Source organism: Paroedura picta, chromosome 7, assembly GCF_049243985.1.
Source record: "Paroedura picta isolate Pp20150507F chromosome 7, Ppicta_v3.0, whole genome shotgun sequence".
In the NCBI taxonomy this organism is placed as follows: domain Eukaryota; kingdom Metazoa; phylum Chordata; class Lepidosauria; order Squamata; family Gekkonidae; genus Paroedura; species Paroedura picta.
The window spans coordinates 27,020,626-27,041,166 of record NC_135375.1 but is presented as its reverse complement, the minus strand read 5'-3'; the positions used below and the strand labels follow the sequence as shown (position 1 = coordinate 27,041,166).

The 20,541-nt window shown below is 41.6% G+C and overlaps 1 protein-coding gene across 3 annotated transcripts in view; it reads right to left on the bottom strand.

The window, feature by feature from the left end:
- The window catches only part of MAP3K1 (mitogen-activated protein kinase kinase kinase 1), a 58,340-nt gene that overhangs the window by 23,761 nt on the left and 14,038 nt on the right, over positions 1-20,541 (bottom strand). For 2 of the 3 annotated variants that reach the window (XM_077347154.1, XM_077347156.1), the window contains exons 2-4: positions 2,187-2,337; positions 1,039-1,245; positions 597-797 (exon numbers count right to left, since the gene is read on the bottom strand). In XM_077347154.1, coding sequence (XP_077203269.1) covers positions 597-797; positions 1,039-1,245; positions 2,187-2,337 — 559 coding nt within the window. The remainder of the gene's footprint in view (positions 1-596; positions 798-1,038; positions 1,246-2,186; positions 2,338-20,541) is intronic. The other variant, XM_077347155.1, reaches the window with a different exon arrangement.

The following is a 20,541-nucleotide window of genomic DNA, read 5'->3' as shown; positions in this document are numbered from 1 at the left end:
TGAGACTGTCAACAGTTCCCCCTTCAGACATCCCTCCATGGCTTGAACCAGTCTGTCCCCTTGGGGGCCTTGGTTGGGTTCCATTCCTGTTATATTGTTTATGATCACTGAAATTGCATTATTGGGTTGTTGTTGTTGTGTTTGTTTATGTTATGTACTAATTCATTCCATGTATCCCCCATGTTGTATGTAAACCACCCTGAGCCATATGGAAGGTTGGTATAGAAATCAAATAAATAAAAAAATAATAAAATACAATAATTTTTACATCATTTCTACAGTTTGCCTCCAGCCACAGAACTGTTTTATGAGTGCCATGTCGGCCTACTCAGTGTTTTATGCTCTGGCTGGGTTTTAATAGCATTAGATATACAATATGCCAGAAATACCTAGAAAGCAAGGTTATTTTGCTACTTTACCATTTTAGAAAAGCCAATTAGACTAAAGAGAAAGAGCAGATAACAAATACAATTATTACTAATATATATTATTATTAATAAACAACAATGTTCTTAAGAGTGATAAAACTTATTCCTCCTAGAGATCACTGACCTTTGTAATTAATAATAACTCTGTGCAATGTATGCAATATTTACCTGAGGCCCAATGAAAACCCTGTATTTATTATCAGGGCTGTCTCCTCCTATCAAGAAAGAATTGGGTCCTATCTGCTGTAAGAGGTACAGTCTGGCTCTCATGACTTTATTGACTCGGCGACTGGTTTCCTCAGGACTATATGGAGAGAAGCCATCTGGAGATGGAGCTCTTCGAGGCGGTGTTATTCTTCCACTCTGAAACTTAAGCCAATTTATTTCCATTAATTTTCAGCCATTTTGTCATGAATTCCCCCCCTTCCCTCCAAACTTATTAATGTGATTTCTATTCAGTCACAGAATGCGGCAGATCTCCTTGAGACCTGTATATTGAAATCACAGGCATTCAGCTGCTCTACTATGCAGTTTCAAAACTTATGATGTCTATGCTGCTTTTCTCAGATACTCTTCCCCCACCCAATTATATAACAGCTCTCAAACTCACGGGTACTGGAGATATCCTTTTTCTTCTCACTCCAGGCGATTCAGATTTAACAGTCCTGGAAGAGGAAGCGGAAGAGCTGCTAGGGGAAGGGCTCCGTCTTCCCTTCTGAGTAGGTGACGTAGCGGTTGTTTGCCCTTCAGTAGGTGCTTCCATTGCTGGTTTATTTGTTTCACAGCCATCTCCTTTTATTGGTATTGGCTTTACCACCTTGTAAAAAAAGATATGGAATTATTTACAGCCATCTAAAGATTTAAGGAAAAGAGATATTCATAGTAAACCCATTTTTGGTGGATGGTTGCAGGGTTCCAGCATACTATCCTGTTTAAAATCCCTTGTTATCCTGTTTGACTTCCTCCACCAGGCTTTCATGAAACCCTGGGGTTGCTTGACAGTCCTGGAAGGGTTTCTTAAATTAGTCGGAGTTAATTCATTTTTAATATATTTTTTAAGATGTGTTAAACATTTATCGGGTGATATAATCGTATATGGTCATGTTGACCTGCCCCCCTCCCTTATGTCCAATAATGGAGCTGGAGGGGATGGGAAAGGGAAGGGCCCCGGGAGGGCGTGTGCACACATATGCTTCCCAACCATATTCTGCATGATCATACTACTTCTGGGGTTCTCAAAGCCAGAATAATGTTTCAGGGGTTTCTCAATGGTAGAAAGGTTGAGAAAGGCTGTCTTACACAAAGACAGTGAGCTTTCACAATATATGGAAAGAGGTATTCCCAATGTTCTAATTAAGAAATACAGGGTCTGAATTCCCATAAAGAAATACTGTTCTAAACTTTGTAACATTCAAGATCCAAGTGGCTAAAGCTTTCACATACCCAATGGATTCTGACTATCTATTTTGACAATAAGCCACAATGACTTATCACAAAATGTCTGACAACAGAGGGCAGCATTGTAACGTAATAAGGAACACATATCTGAGTTTGACTTCAACAAGGCACTGCAGACCTGGACATTATTTGGTGTTCAACGCTTTAAAATCAGCAGCTAACACACTGAAAGAAATTACAGTTACTATGCGGCTCTCCTTCTTTGTTTTGTTTTAAAGTCATGCAATGCATAAAGAAAAAATTAGTTCTGCTCTTTGAGCAACTCCAGTTCTAATACAACAATTTTTCATGGCAACGTACCACAGGACCTCTCCTGTTCTTCCTTTCTAGCCATTCATGCTTCCAGGCAGGCATACATGTTGCCTTGAGTTTCTCCCTGATCATGCGCTCTTCTGGGCGGTCATCCATTTTCTGCAGCCCCCTGAGGGTTTCTTTATTCTCCATGTCACGACTACAGTAAGGAAAAAGCAAAAACCATAAATGTGACTGTCAGTTAAGACAGTAGTGTGCGTAACCCTTGAACCCCCTTGTTTTCCTTTCCCTCCCCAACTGCTAAAAACAGGTTACAGTGGTGGGGACAAACAGCTGAAGTCTTTCTGTAAGTAATATGTTGGGATGGCTTATGGCTACATGCAAATAAACTGAAAGCTGACTGTAAGTAATGTGCAACCCCACTGGAAATGAAATTACTGTGAATATGAACCATTAAGGAAGACAGAAAAGCACTTTCCAGACCTCTCATGCCGTTAACGCAGCATGCTTTGTGATAAGACACATTCCTTAAGACAGGGGTAGTCAAACTGTGGCCCTCCAGATGTCCATGGACTACAATTCCCAGAAGCCCCTGCCAGCGAATGCAGTTTGACTACCCCTGCCTTAAGACATGGAACTATATAGAGAGACTATCTTTTATCTGAATGGCTATTCTTGATAATTTCATTTCCTCAGATAAGTAGGGCAGGCACTACAATGGTATATGCCCTGCATTTCCACAAGAGTAAATTTGTACAAGAAATACTTGAAAAACTTTCAAAATAAGCCAACAAAGATAAGCTTTGAAAGAAGAGGGTAGATTCTTTCTAGACCGTTATGTCAAACTTTAAGTAGTTTTACTTTAGAAACAAGAATTGTATTACGCTATGATCCAAAGCTACTAAAACAGTGTCCTTCATTAAGGTTAGCGATAATCAACAAATTAGTAAATAACCCTCTCTCCCCCCCCCTTCCCAAAGCAGGCCCAAAAACACACATTTGAGAGCAAGAATTAGTGACTCAGTCACAGCAGACCTAGTACTGATCTGAATAATATATTTAAAACTGATGAACGAAAAATATCTTGATTACAAAGAACCAGTTGCTTCTTCAGCTCTTAAAATATTATCCATCTATTTACTAATTTATGTTCATACAGAAAAAGAAACATACTTTAATCAGCTGCCATAATCAGGATATGAACACTTTTGTTTGTGTCGTCTGCACCACCAACGGAATTAAACTAAAACTGCCAACAACAAACCACCACTGTAATCACTGTTGTCAACATCTATTATCATCACTGATGTTTCTGCAATCTTGAGACTAATGAAGAAGTAAAGTGCTCCGCATGGGGCTGCTCACAAGCCTCACACATACATACATGCCATTAACAGAGTTTATGTATAATACAGCAACCCACCTTTGAGCCTACAGAATGAGAACAACAATATCATGGGTAGAATTACACAAAAATGTCCACGACTGTGCATTCATTTCTTTCCAGTGTTACATTCTCCTCCACTTGTGGCTTCCCTCTTACAAAACCAGCTTCACAGAATCATAGAGTTGGAAGCGGCTATACAGGCCATCTAGTCCAAACCCCTGCTCAACACAGGATCAGCCCAAAGCATCCTAAAGCATCCAAGAAAAGTGTGTATCCAACCTTTGCTTGAAGACTGCCAGTGAGGGGGAGCTCACCACCTCCTTAGGCAGCCTATTCCACTGCTGAACTACTCTGACTGTGAAAATATTTTTCTTGATATCTAGCCTATATCGTTGTACTTGTAGTTTAAACCCATTACTGCATGTCTTTTCCTCTACAGCCAATGGAAACAGCATCCTGCCCTCCTCCTAGTGACAACCTTTCAAATACTTAAAGAGGGCTATCATGTCCCCTCTCAACCTCCTTTTCTCCAGGCTGAACATTCCCAAGTCTCTCAACCAATCTTCATAGGGCTTGGTCCCTTGGCCCCAGATCATCCTCGGCCCCAGCTTCATCAGGCTACCTCCAAACAACTGCAGCAAAGACTCTGCATCAACTCCGAATACCCTGCTACCATTTCAAGACAGAATGCTTGTAAGTATATAGAAGCCTTATTTGATTGGGTGTGTGTGGCTTCAATGAACTTAAGAGGGCTGTAACTCTGCTTAGGCCTGTAATATTTGCCCCTTTCACACCTCAGAAAATCATCCACGTGCACAGTAACCCACCCTTTTAATTTTTGTTTTAAAATTATTCATTAGACTTATAGGCTGCCCCCTCTTACAAAAGTCTCGGGGTGGCTTGCCCTTGCCCCATTCCATTATCCAGCACATACACACAACATACTCATATAATTACTATAAGGAAGGATGACCATAAACTTAAGATCAGCAGCCAGGGAACTAGCACAAACAACCTGATTTGCTCAGCTTAATCGAAACTGGACCTTGAAATAGCTGCATTTTTACAAGATCAGATTTGTCCAGAGGTATTCCACTGAATAAAATACCATTACGCAGCAGAAAAAGCAAGCAGACTTCCATATGTTCAACTATCACCAACTGATATTAAAAAGTTTCCTTGTGGGCTTTGCACAAGCATTTATTAATAATGTACTCCAGCAGCGCAAGCCTAACAATCTTTACTTGCTTTCTAAAGGACAGAAGAGACTCACTTCCTCTCATGCAACAATAAAACCAACCTACTCTTGCTAAGAGCAAAAGTTACTTAAATGCAGGTAGACAATTATCTTCTGAAACTGAAAAGTGTGAGCTTTCATAGTTATAAACAAGCTGTAAAATAGTTTCCAGCATTCGGAATGAAGAGTAAACTTCAAAATTATCAATAGCCACTCACAAACTGCATGTTCATCATTTATATGTGAACAAGCTGAACGTTATTCCTTGTTTCAGTCCAAATACTTTGAAGTGTAATGGCTTCCTGGAATGCATGCAAGCATGGTGTCCGGCAACAGTTAACTAGATCAGATACAATTTACCTACAGTGTGGGAAAAAGCATCAAATCAGATAGAGTAAGGTTTGACCTGTATAGGAAGTTGCTGAGGAAACTCTCAATTCTATTGCCTTAGTAAAATGTCAGAATATTTCAACTTTAGCCTAAAGAGGAAATGCAGAAAAATTAAGAGGACGGAATACTTTCCCTACAAAGAAAGATTAAAGAGGTTAGGACTCTTTAGCTTGGAGAAATAACGATTGAGGTATGACATGATAGAGGTTTACAGAGATAGAGAAGGTAGAGAAAGAAACCCCCTTTTTCACGATACAAGAACTCTAGGGCAGGGGTAGTCAACCTGTGGTCCTCCAGATGTCCATGGACTACAATTCCCATGAACCCATGTAAATGCTGTCAGGGGCTCATGGGAATTGTAGTCCATGGACATCTGGAGGACCACAGGTTGACTATCCCTGCCCTAGGGCACTCACTGAAATTAATGAGTAATAAGCTTAGAACAGATAAAAGGAACTACATCTTCACCTAAGGAGTAATTAACACGTGGAATTCACTACTACAAGAAGTGGTGGTGACTACAAACACAGAAAGCTTCAAGAGGGATTGGATAAACATGAGGCAGAGGTCTATAAGTAGCTATTAGCCACAAAGTACGGATGGAACACTCTGGGGCAGAGATGCTCTGTACTCTTGGAGCTTGGGCGCCACAGTAGGAGGGCTTATGGAGTTCTGCTGGTGGACCTCCTGATAGCACCTGGTTTTTGGCCACTGTATGACAGAGTTTTGGACTGAATGAGCCATTGGCCTGATCCAACAAGACTTTTCTTATGTTCTTAGATTAGATGTCCTTAGAAGAAAGGGGCAAAGTAGGAAAGGATTCGAGACAGCATAGAACACCTTTAAAGTTTTGCAACATACACTCATAATGTTATTCATTGAAACTAGGTGGTGGTTGCCATCTAATGACTCCTCCCCTATACAATAGAATAGAAATCGGACAACATGGCTGGAGAGTTTTAGATGTATTTATTAGTATAAGCACCTGATGCTTTTTATGTACCGTAATGTTGAATGGTGTTTTATTGCTTTTCTATTGGAATTGTATGGCTTTTAAAGGCTGCGAGAGCAAGCCAGCTGGGCCAGGAGCGGCGGGATACAAATCTTTAAACTGCTCAAGGAGCGGTATACATATTTGGTTAAGGGCTGAGTGGGCCCTCACCAGGACAGACAAGAGTTCTAGCCAGTCGGGAGGCTCAGTCATTGAGCCAAAGTTCTGACAGGGCCCGCCTACCCAGGGGCAATCTAGAGACATCACTGCCAGTCTGCTCCTGACCACCGCAGGGAGAGGAGATCAGTAGGGTTGCCAAGGGGGATGAGAACGGAGGCTTGGACAGGCTGCACCAGGCCTTTTCGCCCCAAGGCTGTCCTAACTGTCATGTCCAAATGTAACTTTGCCTGAGAACCCTGACAGAGATGGCAGGAGGCTGCAGAGTGCTCCCCCTTCCCCCCCCCCCCGCTTCAGGCCTGCTGCGAAGGAGCCTCTGACAGCCCCTGACTGAGGGGAGGAAGGTATTTCCTTCAGAGAGCAACGCAGGGGAGCCTGAGGGCATGGGTGTGGGCATTCCTTTTTAAGGGGAGGGGGAACTTTCCCCTTCTGCCAAACAGTTGGCTGACAGGGAGGCCACAGAAAAGCCCCTTCTCACTTAAAATACTGCTGTGGCCGGCCATGCTGCTGAAGGGAAGAAACAGCCAAGCAACTCTCTGCAGAGTGGCCATAACAAAACTCACCTGGAGTGACTTGCTAAGATACAACACTGCCAACATAACAAGACTTCTCCCAGGGAGAGGCTGCCAAGAGGAGGGAAGCAAGAGAATAGCGATCCCCAACCTGTGGGCCCCGGACCACATGTGGTCCTTCGACTAATTGGAGGTGGGCCCTGAAGGACGCCTTCTCTCCCCTCCCCCGGCCCTTTACTTCATCCCCCCCCCCCCAGCCCTTTACAACACACTTCATTGTTGTGGCGTGTCTGTATCTTATTTTGAAGGGATGTTTAAACATTACCATAGCGATCAGAGAGCGTTAGGGCAGTGGTTGAGAGTAGAGGAGTAAACTACCCCCCCACTGGGCCTCAGTAAAAGGTGTTGAGTGGTCCTCGGTGAGTGGTCCCCAGCGTTGAGTGGTCCCCGGTGATAAAAAGGTTGGGGACCACTGCAAGAGAACACAGAGGCAGTGTAGTATAATCAGAGTGTCACCCTAGGATCTGGGAACCCCCAGGTTCAAAGCTCCATTCTCTCATGAAAGCTTTGCCATGATGCAAGATGGACAGAGGCTTTCCTCCCCCATGTTACAGGAAGGTGGGATTGCAACATTAACCCCCCCCCCCCCGTGGGGCCCCTTCCTGAGTGGCAGAACCAATCCACCACTGCTGTGTTCCCCAGAGGGACACATTTTGGTGCGTGAGTATGCTGGGGAGCATGCAACTCTGCAGCAATGTATCGATGGCGGCCCAGCATGTCTGCTGCCATGCAGAGTGGGCCTGGTTGACCTTGAGCCAATTACCCTTTCTCAGTCTAATCTATTTCACAGGGCTGTGGTAAAGATAAATCAGTACCTGGCAGGAGCAGGCAGCAAACAAGGGCAGAACCACTCCAATGGCTGCCTCCGTGCTGCCAAGTATTCTGTGCATGCCCACGCTGCTGTCGAATTTGGGGTCGCAAGGTAAGAGCGTTTGAGAACCGCTGCACTAGAGACAAGAGCATCTGGGAACACTGGGAAAAGTTTATGTAAGAATGTCATGAAATGGATGTCCTCCACCCCAAAATGGATGACTATATCAAGTATATGATTCACTGTCTCAGTCCTACAGAATCCACACAGACCTCAAGACTGTCTCTTGAATACTAAAACAATGTTCTCATACAAAATTATAAACGGCAGTGCCTAATATAAGAGGACAATTCAATGAACAACTTTAAAATGTTATACTATAAATCAAGCCTCTTTTTAAAAAAATGAGTTAAGTTTTAAAATTCATCTCATACAAGCATGGAAAAATCTCCAGGACTATCAAAACCCATAAGCCATCTTTACAAAGTGGTTAATCTAAATGTAAGTAATCATAATAGTGATGTTATGTTAAGAGATTTTTCACACATGCCTGAAACTCCAAAGTTATACTTCCCAGAGCAATAGCTCAGTCAACCTGCATTTTATAATAATGCATGTGCCATGGAGGCATTAAAGCTAACATAACACTGCTCAATACAAGTGAGGCCCCATTACTACAGCTGTGGGAACTTCCTGGTCAGTGCATGCATGTAGAAATTACTACTACAAATGGTGCATAAAGAATTTAAGAATATTTTAAATCTTGGGTTTAAAAAGAACTGGTATGGTAATCCAATATCTTAGTTAATGACCACGAGCCACAGAAATACAGAACTATGTTAGTCAAAAAGTGCTTTAGACCTTCTTTTTCTCAAACTACAGTCCAACTTGGAAAAGTACTGTTGAAACTGGAGGTTACGGTCTCACTATAGAAAAACTTTGCTCATTCTTGCGGAGGACAGAAAATAGAAATATCTCTACACATCAACATACCGTATAGAAGGGCAGTATAAAAATCTAATAAATAAATGAATAAATAAATACCTCTTCTGCACACCAACGTTGTTCTTTATGTCCAAAGTGTTTTCAAATATAAATAAAACACATTAGAGGGCATTTCTGCTTTAAAATGTATTATTTTACGGTGTGTTATTGCAATTTATAATCTCCTAATACCTGCCAAAAGATATTGCTTGCACAAATTTAATTCTGTTTGAAACTGATAAATGAATCTATGATTTATAACAATCATCAAGAAACAAAGGAAAAAGTTCAAGCAAGTCTTTCATCATTCTAATTTAGTAGTCTCTTCAGCAGTTTGCTTTCACAGTTTAAAATATCAAAGCAAAATACAGAACAATGGTGTTGGGACCCATGCTTCTGCTATTTCCCCTGTACGGATTTTAAGAACACCAATGCAACAAAACAAATACCAGTACAATTTGAAGTTGAATTTAAATACCAAATAACGGCTATCTAAAAAGGTTTGTAATTTATTTCTTCTGGAAATAACCACTTACACCAGCACCCTTATACATCAGGTCCGACATAATGAGAAACCACGGTTAGTTCATAAAACCAGCATCTGACTCACAAACAATCCTTAAAACCCTCATTTGTTGAGGTGAACCAGGATTTGATTAACTTGCTTTTGTCAGATGGCTTGATAGTCAAGAGGCACGCTGAATGACTGTGCTTAATTAACCAACAAGCCATGATTTAGATCCAGATTTGACACTCCCAACCTAGACATACTTGGGTGCCCAGCATGCAGATAATCACACCAAACACTGTTAGTTCAACTAAACCATATTTTTCACAGTGTCCGAACTGTACCTATGTTTTCATTATTTATTATTATTTATTTATTGGACTTGTACACCGCTGCTCCCAGCAAGCTGGCTTGTGGCGGTTCACAAAAAAAGAAACAATGTACAACAAATCACATCTAAAACATAGCCTAAAACAATGCCCAATAATCTTAAAAGCAATCCTCAACATGATAAAAAGGCGGTATACTCTATATACTAATAAAATCTTTGCCCATATATTGGACCATCGGGCTGGTGCTAATGGTAATACTGACGGGTAATACATAATAGATTACATAGGTTTCCTAATGCCACCTGAGGCATCAAAAGTCACTCCCAAATCCCTGGCTTGTGGTACAGATGTCAGTTGCACCCCATCCAGGCAGGTAAAACATGCTTCCTGCTCCTGTTCCCTTTCACCCAGTTCATGGCCGGGGGGAGGGACCATCCTTGTGGGGTAGTTCAAGATAGAGCGCTCGTCTGTCTGTAGCAACAGAAAAGAGCGAGATCTGCACAGTGGGACAAGAGGCAGAACAGAACTGAGAAACCCCGGAAAAAAAACCCAATTTATATATACTCATGAACAATCGATCTTCACGCCATTGGTCATTTTCAGTTTAATTTCTGTGAAAGAACACGTACATAATTTTATGGTTGGGGGTCACCACAACATGAGGAACTGGATTAAAGGGCCGCAGCATTAGGAAGGTTGAGAACAACTTACAGTGTCTTCCAATCAACTTCCAGACCCAATTCAAGGTGCTGATATTGAACTTTAAAGACCCATATAGTCTGGGACAATATACCTTAAAGCAGGGGTAGTCAACCTGTGGTCCTCCAGATGTTCATGGACTACAATTCCCATGACCCCTGCCAGCAAATGGACCACAGGTTGACTACCCCTGCCTTAAAGTACCACTAACTCCCATATGAACTCCCACCATCACTGCCACCAATGCAGCTGTTTTCAGAAGCCCATCTTTGGATGTCCTTATCAACTGAGCCTAGGAGAGTGGCAATTCAAGAAAAAGCTTTCTTAGTCATGCACCAAAACTATGGAATTCCTTTCCTGGAGAGCTTTCTCCCCCTCAGTCATTGCTTTCCACCAGTGAAGACATCTATTTCACTGGGCACTCAGTTGACTAACCTTCCTGTTTCTGTGTTGTAATCAAGAGTTTTAATTTTTAAATCACTATGCATTTTTAAAACTTGGTTTAATGGTTTTGATGGTTTAGCAGGTTCCATCCCTAAGTGGGATGGAAGGGCAGAACAAAAATGTTCCAAATAAATTCAATTTGAAAGACAAATCAAGACACAATTCTTTTATTTATATTTTCTTTTAAAAACTGAGGAGAGAAAAATTGGAACTCCATAAAAACATGTCACCCAAAGGGCTTCTTTAAGGTTAGTCTTTTGAAAAAAATTTAGCATTTTGTCAGAGAATATTTAAACACACCTCTAGAATATTTGGCAGATTTATTTTACCCGGATTAAAAGAGGTATGCTTAAACAGGAACAGAAATGTCTTTATAAAGCTTGTTATTGACATGCTTTGGTCTCTAACTACAGCTAAAATTTAAGCCAACAAGTCAAAAGCGGCATGAGCCATTTGTTGGATGTGCAAGACTTTCCCCACCATCGTTCAAAGGGAAAACTACCTTGTTTAAAGGATAATTCATTCTGCTTTCAAGGGGAGATCCATCTATCCAAAGATAGCATGTTTCTAAATACACACTCGCGCGCAATCCATTTTATAAAACCAAATTTCCCTCTCGCAGTCTACTGAAAGGCATTTCACATTAAAATAGTTGTCATGACTTATTTACGGGGAACTAGCAATAGGCAAAGTCAGTGTTTAAGGAATCAGACTTGGTCTTATCTTATTTTCTTTTGACAATGCCTACAAAAGCAGAAGAGGAAATCGCAGATAAGCAGGTTCTTACTGAACCTGTATCTACCCTGATTAAAATAAATTTACAAAAGCTGGCTTCTGTACTGACCGGAACAGATTCCTACATGCACAAGGGGAAAGGCTAAAATTACTCTTTGCTGGCTTGGATCCAGACTAAATTTTCCAATAGAAGATGGAATTTTTCTCCCCCCTCTCACTGATTGCTCTTAGAGGACAGGAAGGCCATGAGGAGGGTCTATGACAGGAAGAGGAAATCAGGAGAAACTGCAAATGTAGTCAGGATCCAACCCACTGTTTGCTGGTGCAAACGGGCTATATTCCTCCCATTTTTCCTGTATGAGAAAGTCATAGCATATTCTGTGCTACATAGCTACCTTACTAAAAATTATGGTGACGTACTATGTGCTGCTGCAACTCTTGCACTATTGTCTGTGTAAGCAGAATTATACTAAGTGCATTTCCCTTCTGCTCATGGATTGCTGGACCCAAGCCAATGCCTCTCCTTTAGTAGGGCAGCAGGTTGTACAGGCCAGCACAAAATCCTATATTTTGATGCCAGTTATTCTTTTGTTTCGAGTCTCTACTTTTGGAGAAAGGTCACAGAACAGATGGCTGCTGCAATTTCAGATACCTCAGAAGCGATTGGTTTCTGGAGTTCTGCCAATGTAGCTTTTGCTTTTTTGGCACAGCTTATGACACTGGCCTTTGACTGAAAATTGATAAACTACACTGTGCTCTATTGATTTTTTAAAATATTTCTGTGGCTTTCAAAACTATTGTTCATAAAAGTGTTGCTCTTCAGCCACTTTAGGAAGAAGGATTCAGCACAACATTCACTAGTAAAATGAGGACTAAAAATTAGCAGATCTCCCCTCTCTCCATGTTTTGTAATGAATAAACTTGAACAGTTCCGCAGGGCCTGCAAAAGGGAGCTCCTCCGCCAGGCATTTGGTTGAGGTCGACCTGAACTACCACTTCCTGTGGGCCCTCCCCCTGAGCCTCCCTCCTATGGCACTCACTGCAGTTCCAACCCAACCCACTGGCCTATCAGTATGCATTAATTTAATGCACTCCACATTATTCTACTGTTACATTAAGTTGCTTGCCGTTATCACTGTATTATTTTAAAACTGAGTTATCTGTATCATTTCTGTTTCATGTGAACCGCCCTGAGCCTTCAGGGAGAGCGGTATACAAAGAGAGGAAGGAAGGAAGAGTTGTTTTCTTACATCCTGCTTTTCACTACTTTAACAAATCCCAAAGCAACTTACAAACACCTTTCCCTTCCTCTACCTATAACAGACAGGGGCTGAAAGAGCTCAATGAGAACAGTTCTAAGAGAACTAGGTATCAGGGGGGGAAATTCACAGTCAGAGTAGTTCAGCAGTGGAACAGGCTGCCTAAGGAGCTTGTGAGCTCACCCTCACTGGACTGATAGTTATGAATGCTTTAGTCTGATCCTGCATTGTGCAGGGGACTGGACTAGATGGCCTGTATGGTCACTTCTATGATTCTCTGATTCTAACTGTGACTAGCTCAAAGTCACCCAGCTGGTTGCATGTAGATGAGTGGGGAATCAAACCCAGTTCTCCATATTAGAATTGGTTACTCTTTAACCACTACATTTTTAGAAGAACAGTCTTTTACAGCAGAAATAACCTATTTGGATGTCAAATTGAACCATGCAATAATGAAAACACTGAACTCTTCAGCAGTGTATTATAGCATACACATTAGAGCAAATTAACAGTAGATAAACTTAAACAAATTTATCATGGAAAATATATATAACTAAAGAGTGCACAGAAATAGTTATTTAATGCAGTGGTTTGTCTTATATAGATATCTTCATTTAGCATATTTTGAGTGAATAAAACCTTTGGTTGGATCCAGCCAGCTATTTCATTCAATCGGGCCGAGTTCCCCTACCTACTAGAGCTCACATGGCTTTTGTACGTGCAGGCCCTGAAATCCCCAGAAAAGCCTTTAAAAATGACTAAAGGGAACTCAGCCTCTTGTTTTCATTTGCAGAAATGCTGACTGGATCCCACCCCTTGTCTTGAAAAACACTTCATTAACCCCCCCCCCCCTTCCAGATTTTTTCAGAGGTTCCCCATTTACAAATTTCTCACTGGAAAAATAGGAAAAGATCCAAGATAAATATTTCAAGTATTTCAGGCCTTCACATCTCTACATATATCATTCACTCTATCACTCTATATCATTCTTAGATATGTATAAGCAGTACAACTGGTTAAAGCAGCTATAGGTGCATTTGTGTTCATGGAAACCAGCATCCCTTCATCATTACATATTACATATGTTAAAATTCAGTTCTACCTCACATGTAGCCCAACATTTCTAACTGCTCAAACACATTAGAATAGTTACAAAACACCATTACTTGTACACTACACTAACAGGACAGATAGAAGTCTCTCATTTGGATAGCACACCTCCATGTTATAATCTATGAACCAGTTAAAGACAGACCAGACAAACCATCAATTTCTATTATATATGACCACTTTTGACCAAGAGATTGTTTGAAAACAGACAAAGTAGCAGCTCAGTAGCCTAGAAGAACAACTTGTATCTGATATCCAGAATAAAATATTACCTTGAATATATATAGTTTTTGTTATCAGGATACAAAATACTTTTTACCTAATAATTTTATTGCAACTGAGGCACCAACACAATCTGTGGATTCTAGGCAGCAGACAGTGAATTAAATGACACAATTTAGTGGTTACAGTGTATGTAAGACTGAATTCACCTCACACACCATGGCCTTGGGCTCCATGCCACCCACCAAAATCTGTTTACAGAAAATGAGTGGGGGCAGTGGGGCTCCTGACTGGCTGTGCAGATTTGACACACTGCTGGGAGAGCACAGCAAAAAAAAAAAAATCAGATTTTTGTCATATCTGAAAAATATCATAATTTCCTGAGGTTTTTCCCTGATTTCCCCCCAGGTTTCCAATATTTTTGGCCCCATTTTTCCTTATGGGGAATTTTTCAGCACGTCTAGGGAGTATTTTTAAAGGGCACCAAAACTGCAGGAGAACTGCTGGTGCCTGACCTTTAAATAACTCTAAATTTCAAGTCAATTAAACTTGACCAAGAGGTCCACTTTTATAAGCAAGGTGCCCCCAGCCATCCTTCCTGGTTTCCTAGGAGGGGGGGGGGAACCATAAAAATGTAAAACATGAAAATTCTCCCATTGGGAAACCCAGCCAGTGTAATACCTGAGATTCTGAACCTACGGAAAACCGAGAATTTGAACCTATGTAAAATGTAAGAATCTGAAAGTGTAAAATATATGAAACAAAAGAATCTCAATGGAAAACTAGAGAATCTGGACCTATGGAAAACCTAGAACAGGGGTAGTCAAACTGCGGCCCTCCAGATGTCCATGGACTACAATTCCCAGGAGCCCTTGCCAGCATTCGCTGGTGAATGCTGGCAAGGGCTCCTGGGAATTGTAGTCCATGGACATCTGGAGGGCCGCAGTTTGACTACCCCTGCCCTAGAATATGAACCTATGGAAAATGCAAGAATCTGAAAGTACCAAATATGTGAAACAAAAGAATCTCAATGGAAAAAATCTCAATGGAATCTCAAGAATTCACAAAAACTTGTAACTCTGATACAAACCAACTCCAAAGAAAGAACTGTCATTATTCACCACTGTATCTAAGAAGAGCCAAGAACCACCTGACTGGGTTAAAGAAAGTTCTAGCCTCAGGAACAGAAGTATCTGGTACTATCTGGTGCTGTTGGGTAGGTATCATATGTCTTGGACAATGGCTATTCCCCTCCCTAAAATAGCAAAAGAGAACAGTGGAGATGATTTTACCCAGTCCCCTTCCCCTCATTGACCTCTGCCAAGACACTTTATCCACAAGGTTTCCCCAACACTCAGGCTTGGCTTTGAGAGGTCACAAAGGCTGGTGGGGAAAAGTGAAGGTGGACTTAGCATGCTACAACCTATAAAAGAGGCCTCATATTGCACCTTGGATTAAAAGTGGGATCTGGATCAGAAAAGGTTACCTCTTCAGTTTGAAATTCCACAACAGTAATTTGCATATACTGTTTGCATATGAAGCAAAGTAGGCACTGCGACAGGATAAATTATAAAATGTATACAAAAACACCTTAATTCTTGGACTGAATTTGAAACAAATCTAAAAGCAACTAAGATGAAGGCACAGTGTGCAACCTACATAATGCATGGCAGAACTGCCAACCAAAGTTACTATCAAAGAATGAATTAGGCACTCATCTGGAAATCTTACTACCCAGGCTCTCTGTATGTATTTAGCAGGAAGCTTCATGCATACTTTAATAATTTTAGATAGTTATATGCCACAGTAAAATATTTCTAATTTATGAAGTGACTGTTCTATAGTGTTAACACAGAAGAGCCTTTAAATATCCTGTCCCATAAATATAAGCAAAAAGCCCTAATGGGATGGAAGCTGTATAACAAGAGTATAAATAAAATTGGCCCACATTCTTTCTAGTTTCATTATTTTATATTGTTAATTTCTCCAGCATCTGGCAAGCAAACTTTTCTACTTCACTATAAATAGATAAGCTTTTTACAATAAATTATCATTTAACAAATACTGCATGCTGTACTCTAAAAATAGATACCTACTATTTATATTCACAAAGTTTTCCTTCCGTCCTTCATGATCCTATTAGGTCTATAGTGAGCAAATAATGGAAGCTTACAGCAGTCACAAAAAAACAAACCAGAACAAAACAGTCATTCACTGAGGTTTCCCTAAGATTACTTTTAGCAAGTCTGCTGAGGTAGGGGAATAAAGATATGAAAGGGTGGGGGATTGGGTGGAGAAATGTTACAAACACAGTATTCCTCTCCTCCTCAGTATTTCTAGAGGATGACCTCTGATGTTACAAACATTGAAAACAACCCACACAAAATATTTTCTCTTTTGGAATGAGTGAAATTCTTTTTAAAGCAAGATTTTAGTCATTCATATTCAAAATACTTTATAAAAATCACCATTCCTGACAAAGTAAACAAGAAAATTGTAATTATAAACTCTGAGAACTCAGGAGAGCCTGATGTCATCAGATTTTGGAAGCTACGCAGGGATGGCCCTGGTCAGTATTTGGATGGGGTACCACTAAGGAATACTAGGGCTCCTATACAGAAGCAAGGAATGGCAAAGGGACCTCTCATGCCTTGTAAACCCTACAAGATCCCCATTAAGTCAGCTGCAACTGGATGGCAAAAAAGAAAGAAAAAGCAATAACTAGTACAGAGTACAGGCCACTTATGGGCGACAAGCAGGAACAGACCTTAGCACCACTTATGAAAACTGCATGCTTCTTTACTCAATAAGTAATTAAACTTTGGAATTTATTGCTAGAGGACAAAGTGATAGAAACAACCACTGACAGCTTTAAAAGCAAGCTCATTATGAAAGGTCCATCAGTGGGTAATCATCATATCACATAAAATCGTGACCATGCTTCCGATGACGTCCTGGCCCTGATTGGAACTTGGGAGAGAGAACCCTCCCCACTGAGGGTCACTCGGGTAGCTGCCATGCTGTCAAGAAGTACTGGGGGGGGCACTGACTGACCCTCACTGGGAGGGCCCTCCCCCTCTGAGGGCCAGTCAGAGGCTCTTCCCCACCCCACCCATCCCTTCCTACTTCAACCACACGGAGTCGGTAGGAGATAAGCCGCACAGCTCCATGACCAGCCAGCATGCCTCATCATCACTGGCAGGGGGCTGTGTGGACTGGCTACCTCCTCCATTGAACCCACACTGGTGTCTACCACCTCACTGTCTACAACATCTGGGAACACCACCCATTCCTCCAAGGAATGCAGGCTCTCCATACAGGAGGCAGCCACCCTTCTCACCCCCCAGCAGAGGTGAGCGTGCCTGTCCATGCCTCCCCAGCAGCAGTAGCAGCACAAGCAGGTACCTGCCCCCCATGAGCGCCCCACTGCTGTTCACCTCCTCACTACTGGCCGGGGGCAGGAGGAGACACTACATGGTCTGCCCCACTCTCACTGTTCCCTCCAGCCTTGTGCAGCGAGAGCTGGCTGGGGGGGGGGCTGCTGGCTCCCAGCCTGCTTCACCCCTAGTTACTAACCACCAGAGTGACTAAAGGGAACATCCGTGTGCAGAGATAGCGAGTCTTTGAATACCAGTGCTGGGAGGCAGCATCAGAGGAAGACCTTGACCTTCCTAACTCTCAAACACTCATGGCTAATGCAACAGGAAGAAAACTTTGGCCATCAGTACATTAACAGGAACTTCCTGAGGTATCTTTAAGGAAGGCTGAATAAGTATCTGCAGTACCTCCAGGAAATGACAGGTCTTATGTTGCCTTGGAAAACACTATACAAAAGGATGCATTTGAAGTATATTTGGTTTGAGGCAAAGAGGCTTTCTTAACCTCCAATTTTTCTCATATTCCCTTAAAGAATGTCATATCATTTGTAAGTAGATTGTTGATTGATGGCAGCATTATGCACCTCACACCATCAGAAATACCTTCCATCCACTACCCTGTATCTATATGACACAGTATTCTCTGGTGAAGTTCCTGGTTGGAGTACTCAGGATCTGCACACATCCTGAACTGAGGATAGAAAACCAGACCCTACTTAACCAGTAAGGTGCCACTATTAAGGGACAGGAACTGTAGTCTATTTTCAGCTCCTAGTTTTAAGCAGGATGAGACAGTTGTAAAGATTTCCTTTTCCACCATACTAGAATATCGGATTGCCTCTGAAGATACTGGTCAACAGAGAATGCAAGAATTGTCTGCTTTGATTGGTTAGAAATATTCAAATATATTGCACCTATCTCAGAGACATAAATATACATGTTCGTGGCAACCATTATTGACTATCTGGCTTACCAGACCAGTTTTGTTACTCTTAGCCACTGAACTGCCTCTTTCTCTTCTCAGGATCTCTATAATGTTTCCTGGGTAAAATGTGTCTGGCCTTTGAAGAAAGCCAGTCTAACCATTAGAACAAGCCTTGACAGAAGTAATTAATGAACATATAGTTGACTGACAAATGTAATATAGGGTTGTGCGCTTCGGCATGGTTCAGCCACCTTGGCCATCACTGAAGCCCGAGGCAGCCAGGTAGCAGTGCAGAAAGGAGGGGCGTGCCAGGCAGCCGCCACATACAGGTGCAGAGCTCTGAGCTGCGTGCAGCTGCTGGCGGCATGCCAGTGCTACCCCTCCTCTCCACAGCGCTGGTCTCCTACATGCCGCTTTGGGTTTCGGTGATTGCCGAGGCACGCAACCCTAGCTCAGGAGAGAGCAGATGAGATAATTTATATATCCATAAGTTCAAAGGCTCTGATACTTGTACAAAAGCCGATGCAGATGATCACCTGAGGTGAACTTGAAACTGGAAAACAGGAAAACAGGAAGAAGGGAGACACTCTGATTGGCTCCCCTGTACAGGTTAAAATCTACAGAAAGGAGAATAATGCTTGTGTTTCTGCAAGCAACAAACAGCGCAACTCAAATTAAAAATGTTGTGCTGTGAGATTTCAGCCACCAGTTGAAAAGGTTGCCTAGCAAACTCTGTACACACTGTTAAAATGACTGCAGTAGTTGAGGCAAGTATTTCTTTCTTTTTCGGGGGGGGGGGGGTGGAGAGTTAAGGTAGCGGCCAGTGGTGTGGAGGAAGAAAGAGCATGTCAGAAGGTTGAGTGGGTCACTGGGATTTACCCTCCCCTTCAAATTCACAGTTAGCAAACTACCTTTCATAATAAATAGAATCCTAATCCAGGGCTGCCTTTAAAGGCAACTTGGAAGCTTCAACTTTGTACAAAATGCAACCAAATCCACATTTCAGAAAATTCATCTACAATAGAATCAATTTCTTTCTTTCTTTTAAAGCATCATCCCTTTCAAAAAAGGCCCCAGTCGTTTTCCAGAATACCAAATCTGGGGAAACAGGAAAAATATAACTGGATTAGAATGCCACACTTGCCTGGTACTTCTGAAAATTTGCTGTAATGAGAGAAAAAATAAAATTTGTACTGTGATCACCATCATTTCTGCCTTCTATAGCTTCACAAAACAAAATTAGCAACTTTTACTTTTTCATATTAAATGATTTTAAGCAAATGGGTGGTGCAACCTAATGTCCAAGCTAGGGCTGTTGCTTTAACAAGCATAGGACAGCATAATGCAACTGATGTTTAACTAGTTACGTCAGACCAACAGCTGCAGAAACAAGTGGAAAAAGCAACCACCACCAACACTTCCAATTAGGTTAAGCCTTTTCAACTGTATATAAAACAAAACAGTCAAGAAATCCACTTTCCTAATTTTTCAACCATTTTAAAAAAGATTAAATGTACTTCTAAAACCGTCTACTCCTCTGCAATGCACAACACTTATAAATTAGACAAGCTGCCATATAAAAATTTCCATGTATATGTTCTGGCTGCCAATAAAAATATTATGCCCCAAGGGGGGCTGATAACAAGCCCTTCCCCATAAAGAGTTTCCCCAAGACACCAAAAGAGACATTTATGAATCGGTTAAATTTCATGCAGCACCCATGTCAATGCTACAAAACCCAAGCCAGGCATGCAATTATATACGCTTGGGAAAATGGACATTATGGAATGGTTTTTATGTTGCAACATGATGAAGCCATGTTTAAATGTATCCTCACATATACATGCTTTACTCTTTAAATGGCACAGAAGGTACATTAAGAATATTAAAAGTATCTTCAGGAATAGCTGTTCACCTCTTGTCCCTAGAACCCTGCTTCCTTATCCATTCCACTACCTCTTCAGCCATTATCCATATACAGTAGGCATATAAGAAGCCAAGACAGCTGGCACATTTCATAAATATTAAATAACTGTGGCAATTGCTGAGCCAGGAGGACCTGTGAAACCATTTAATTACTGAGAGCAAGAACTAAGGCCCAAGCTAGACAGGAAAGAGCCCTATATGGCTGCTGGAATATTAAAGATATGAAAATCAGACCTACAGTGTGGTGCGCCTGTTCCACTCCATGGGTGCCTTTTTAAGCAGTGAAACCATGACAGGGTGTCATTTCAAGACTGTAG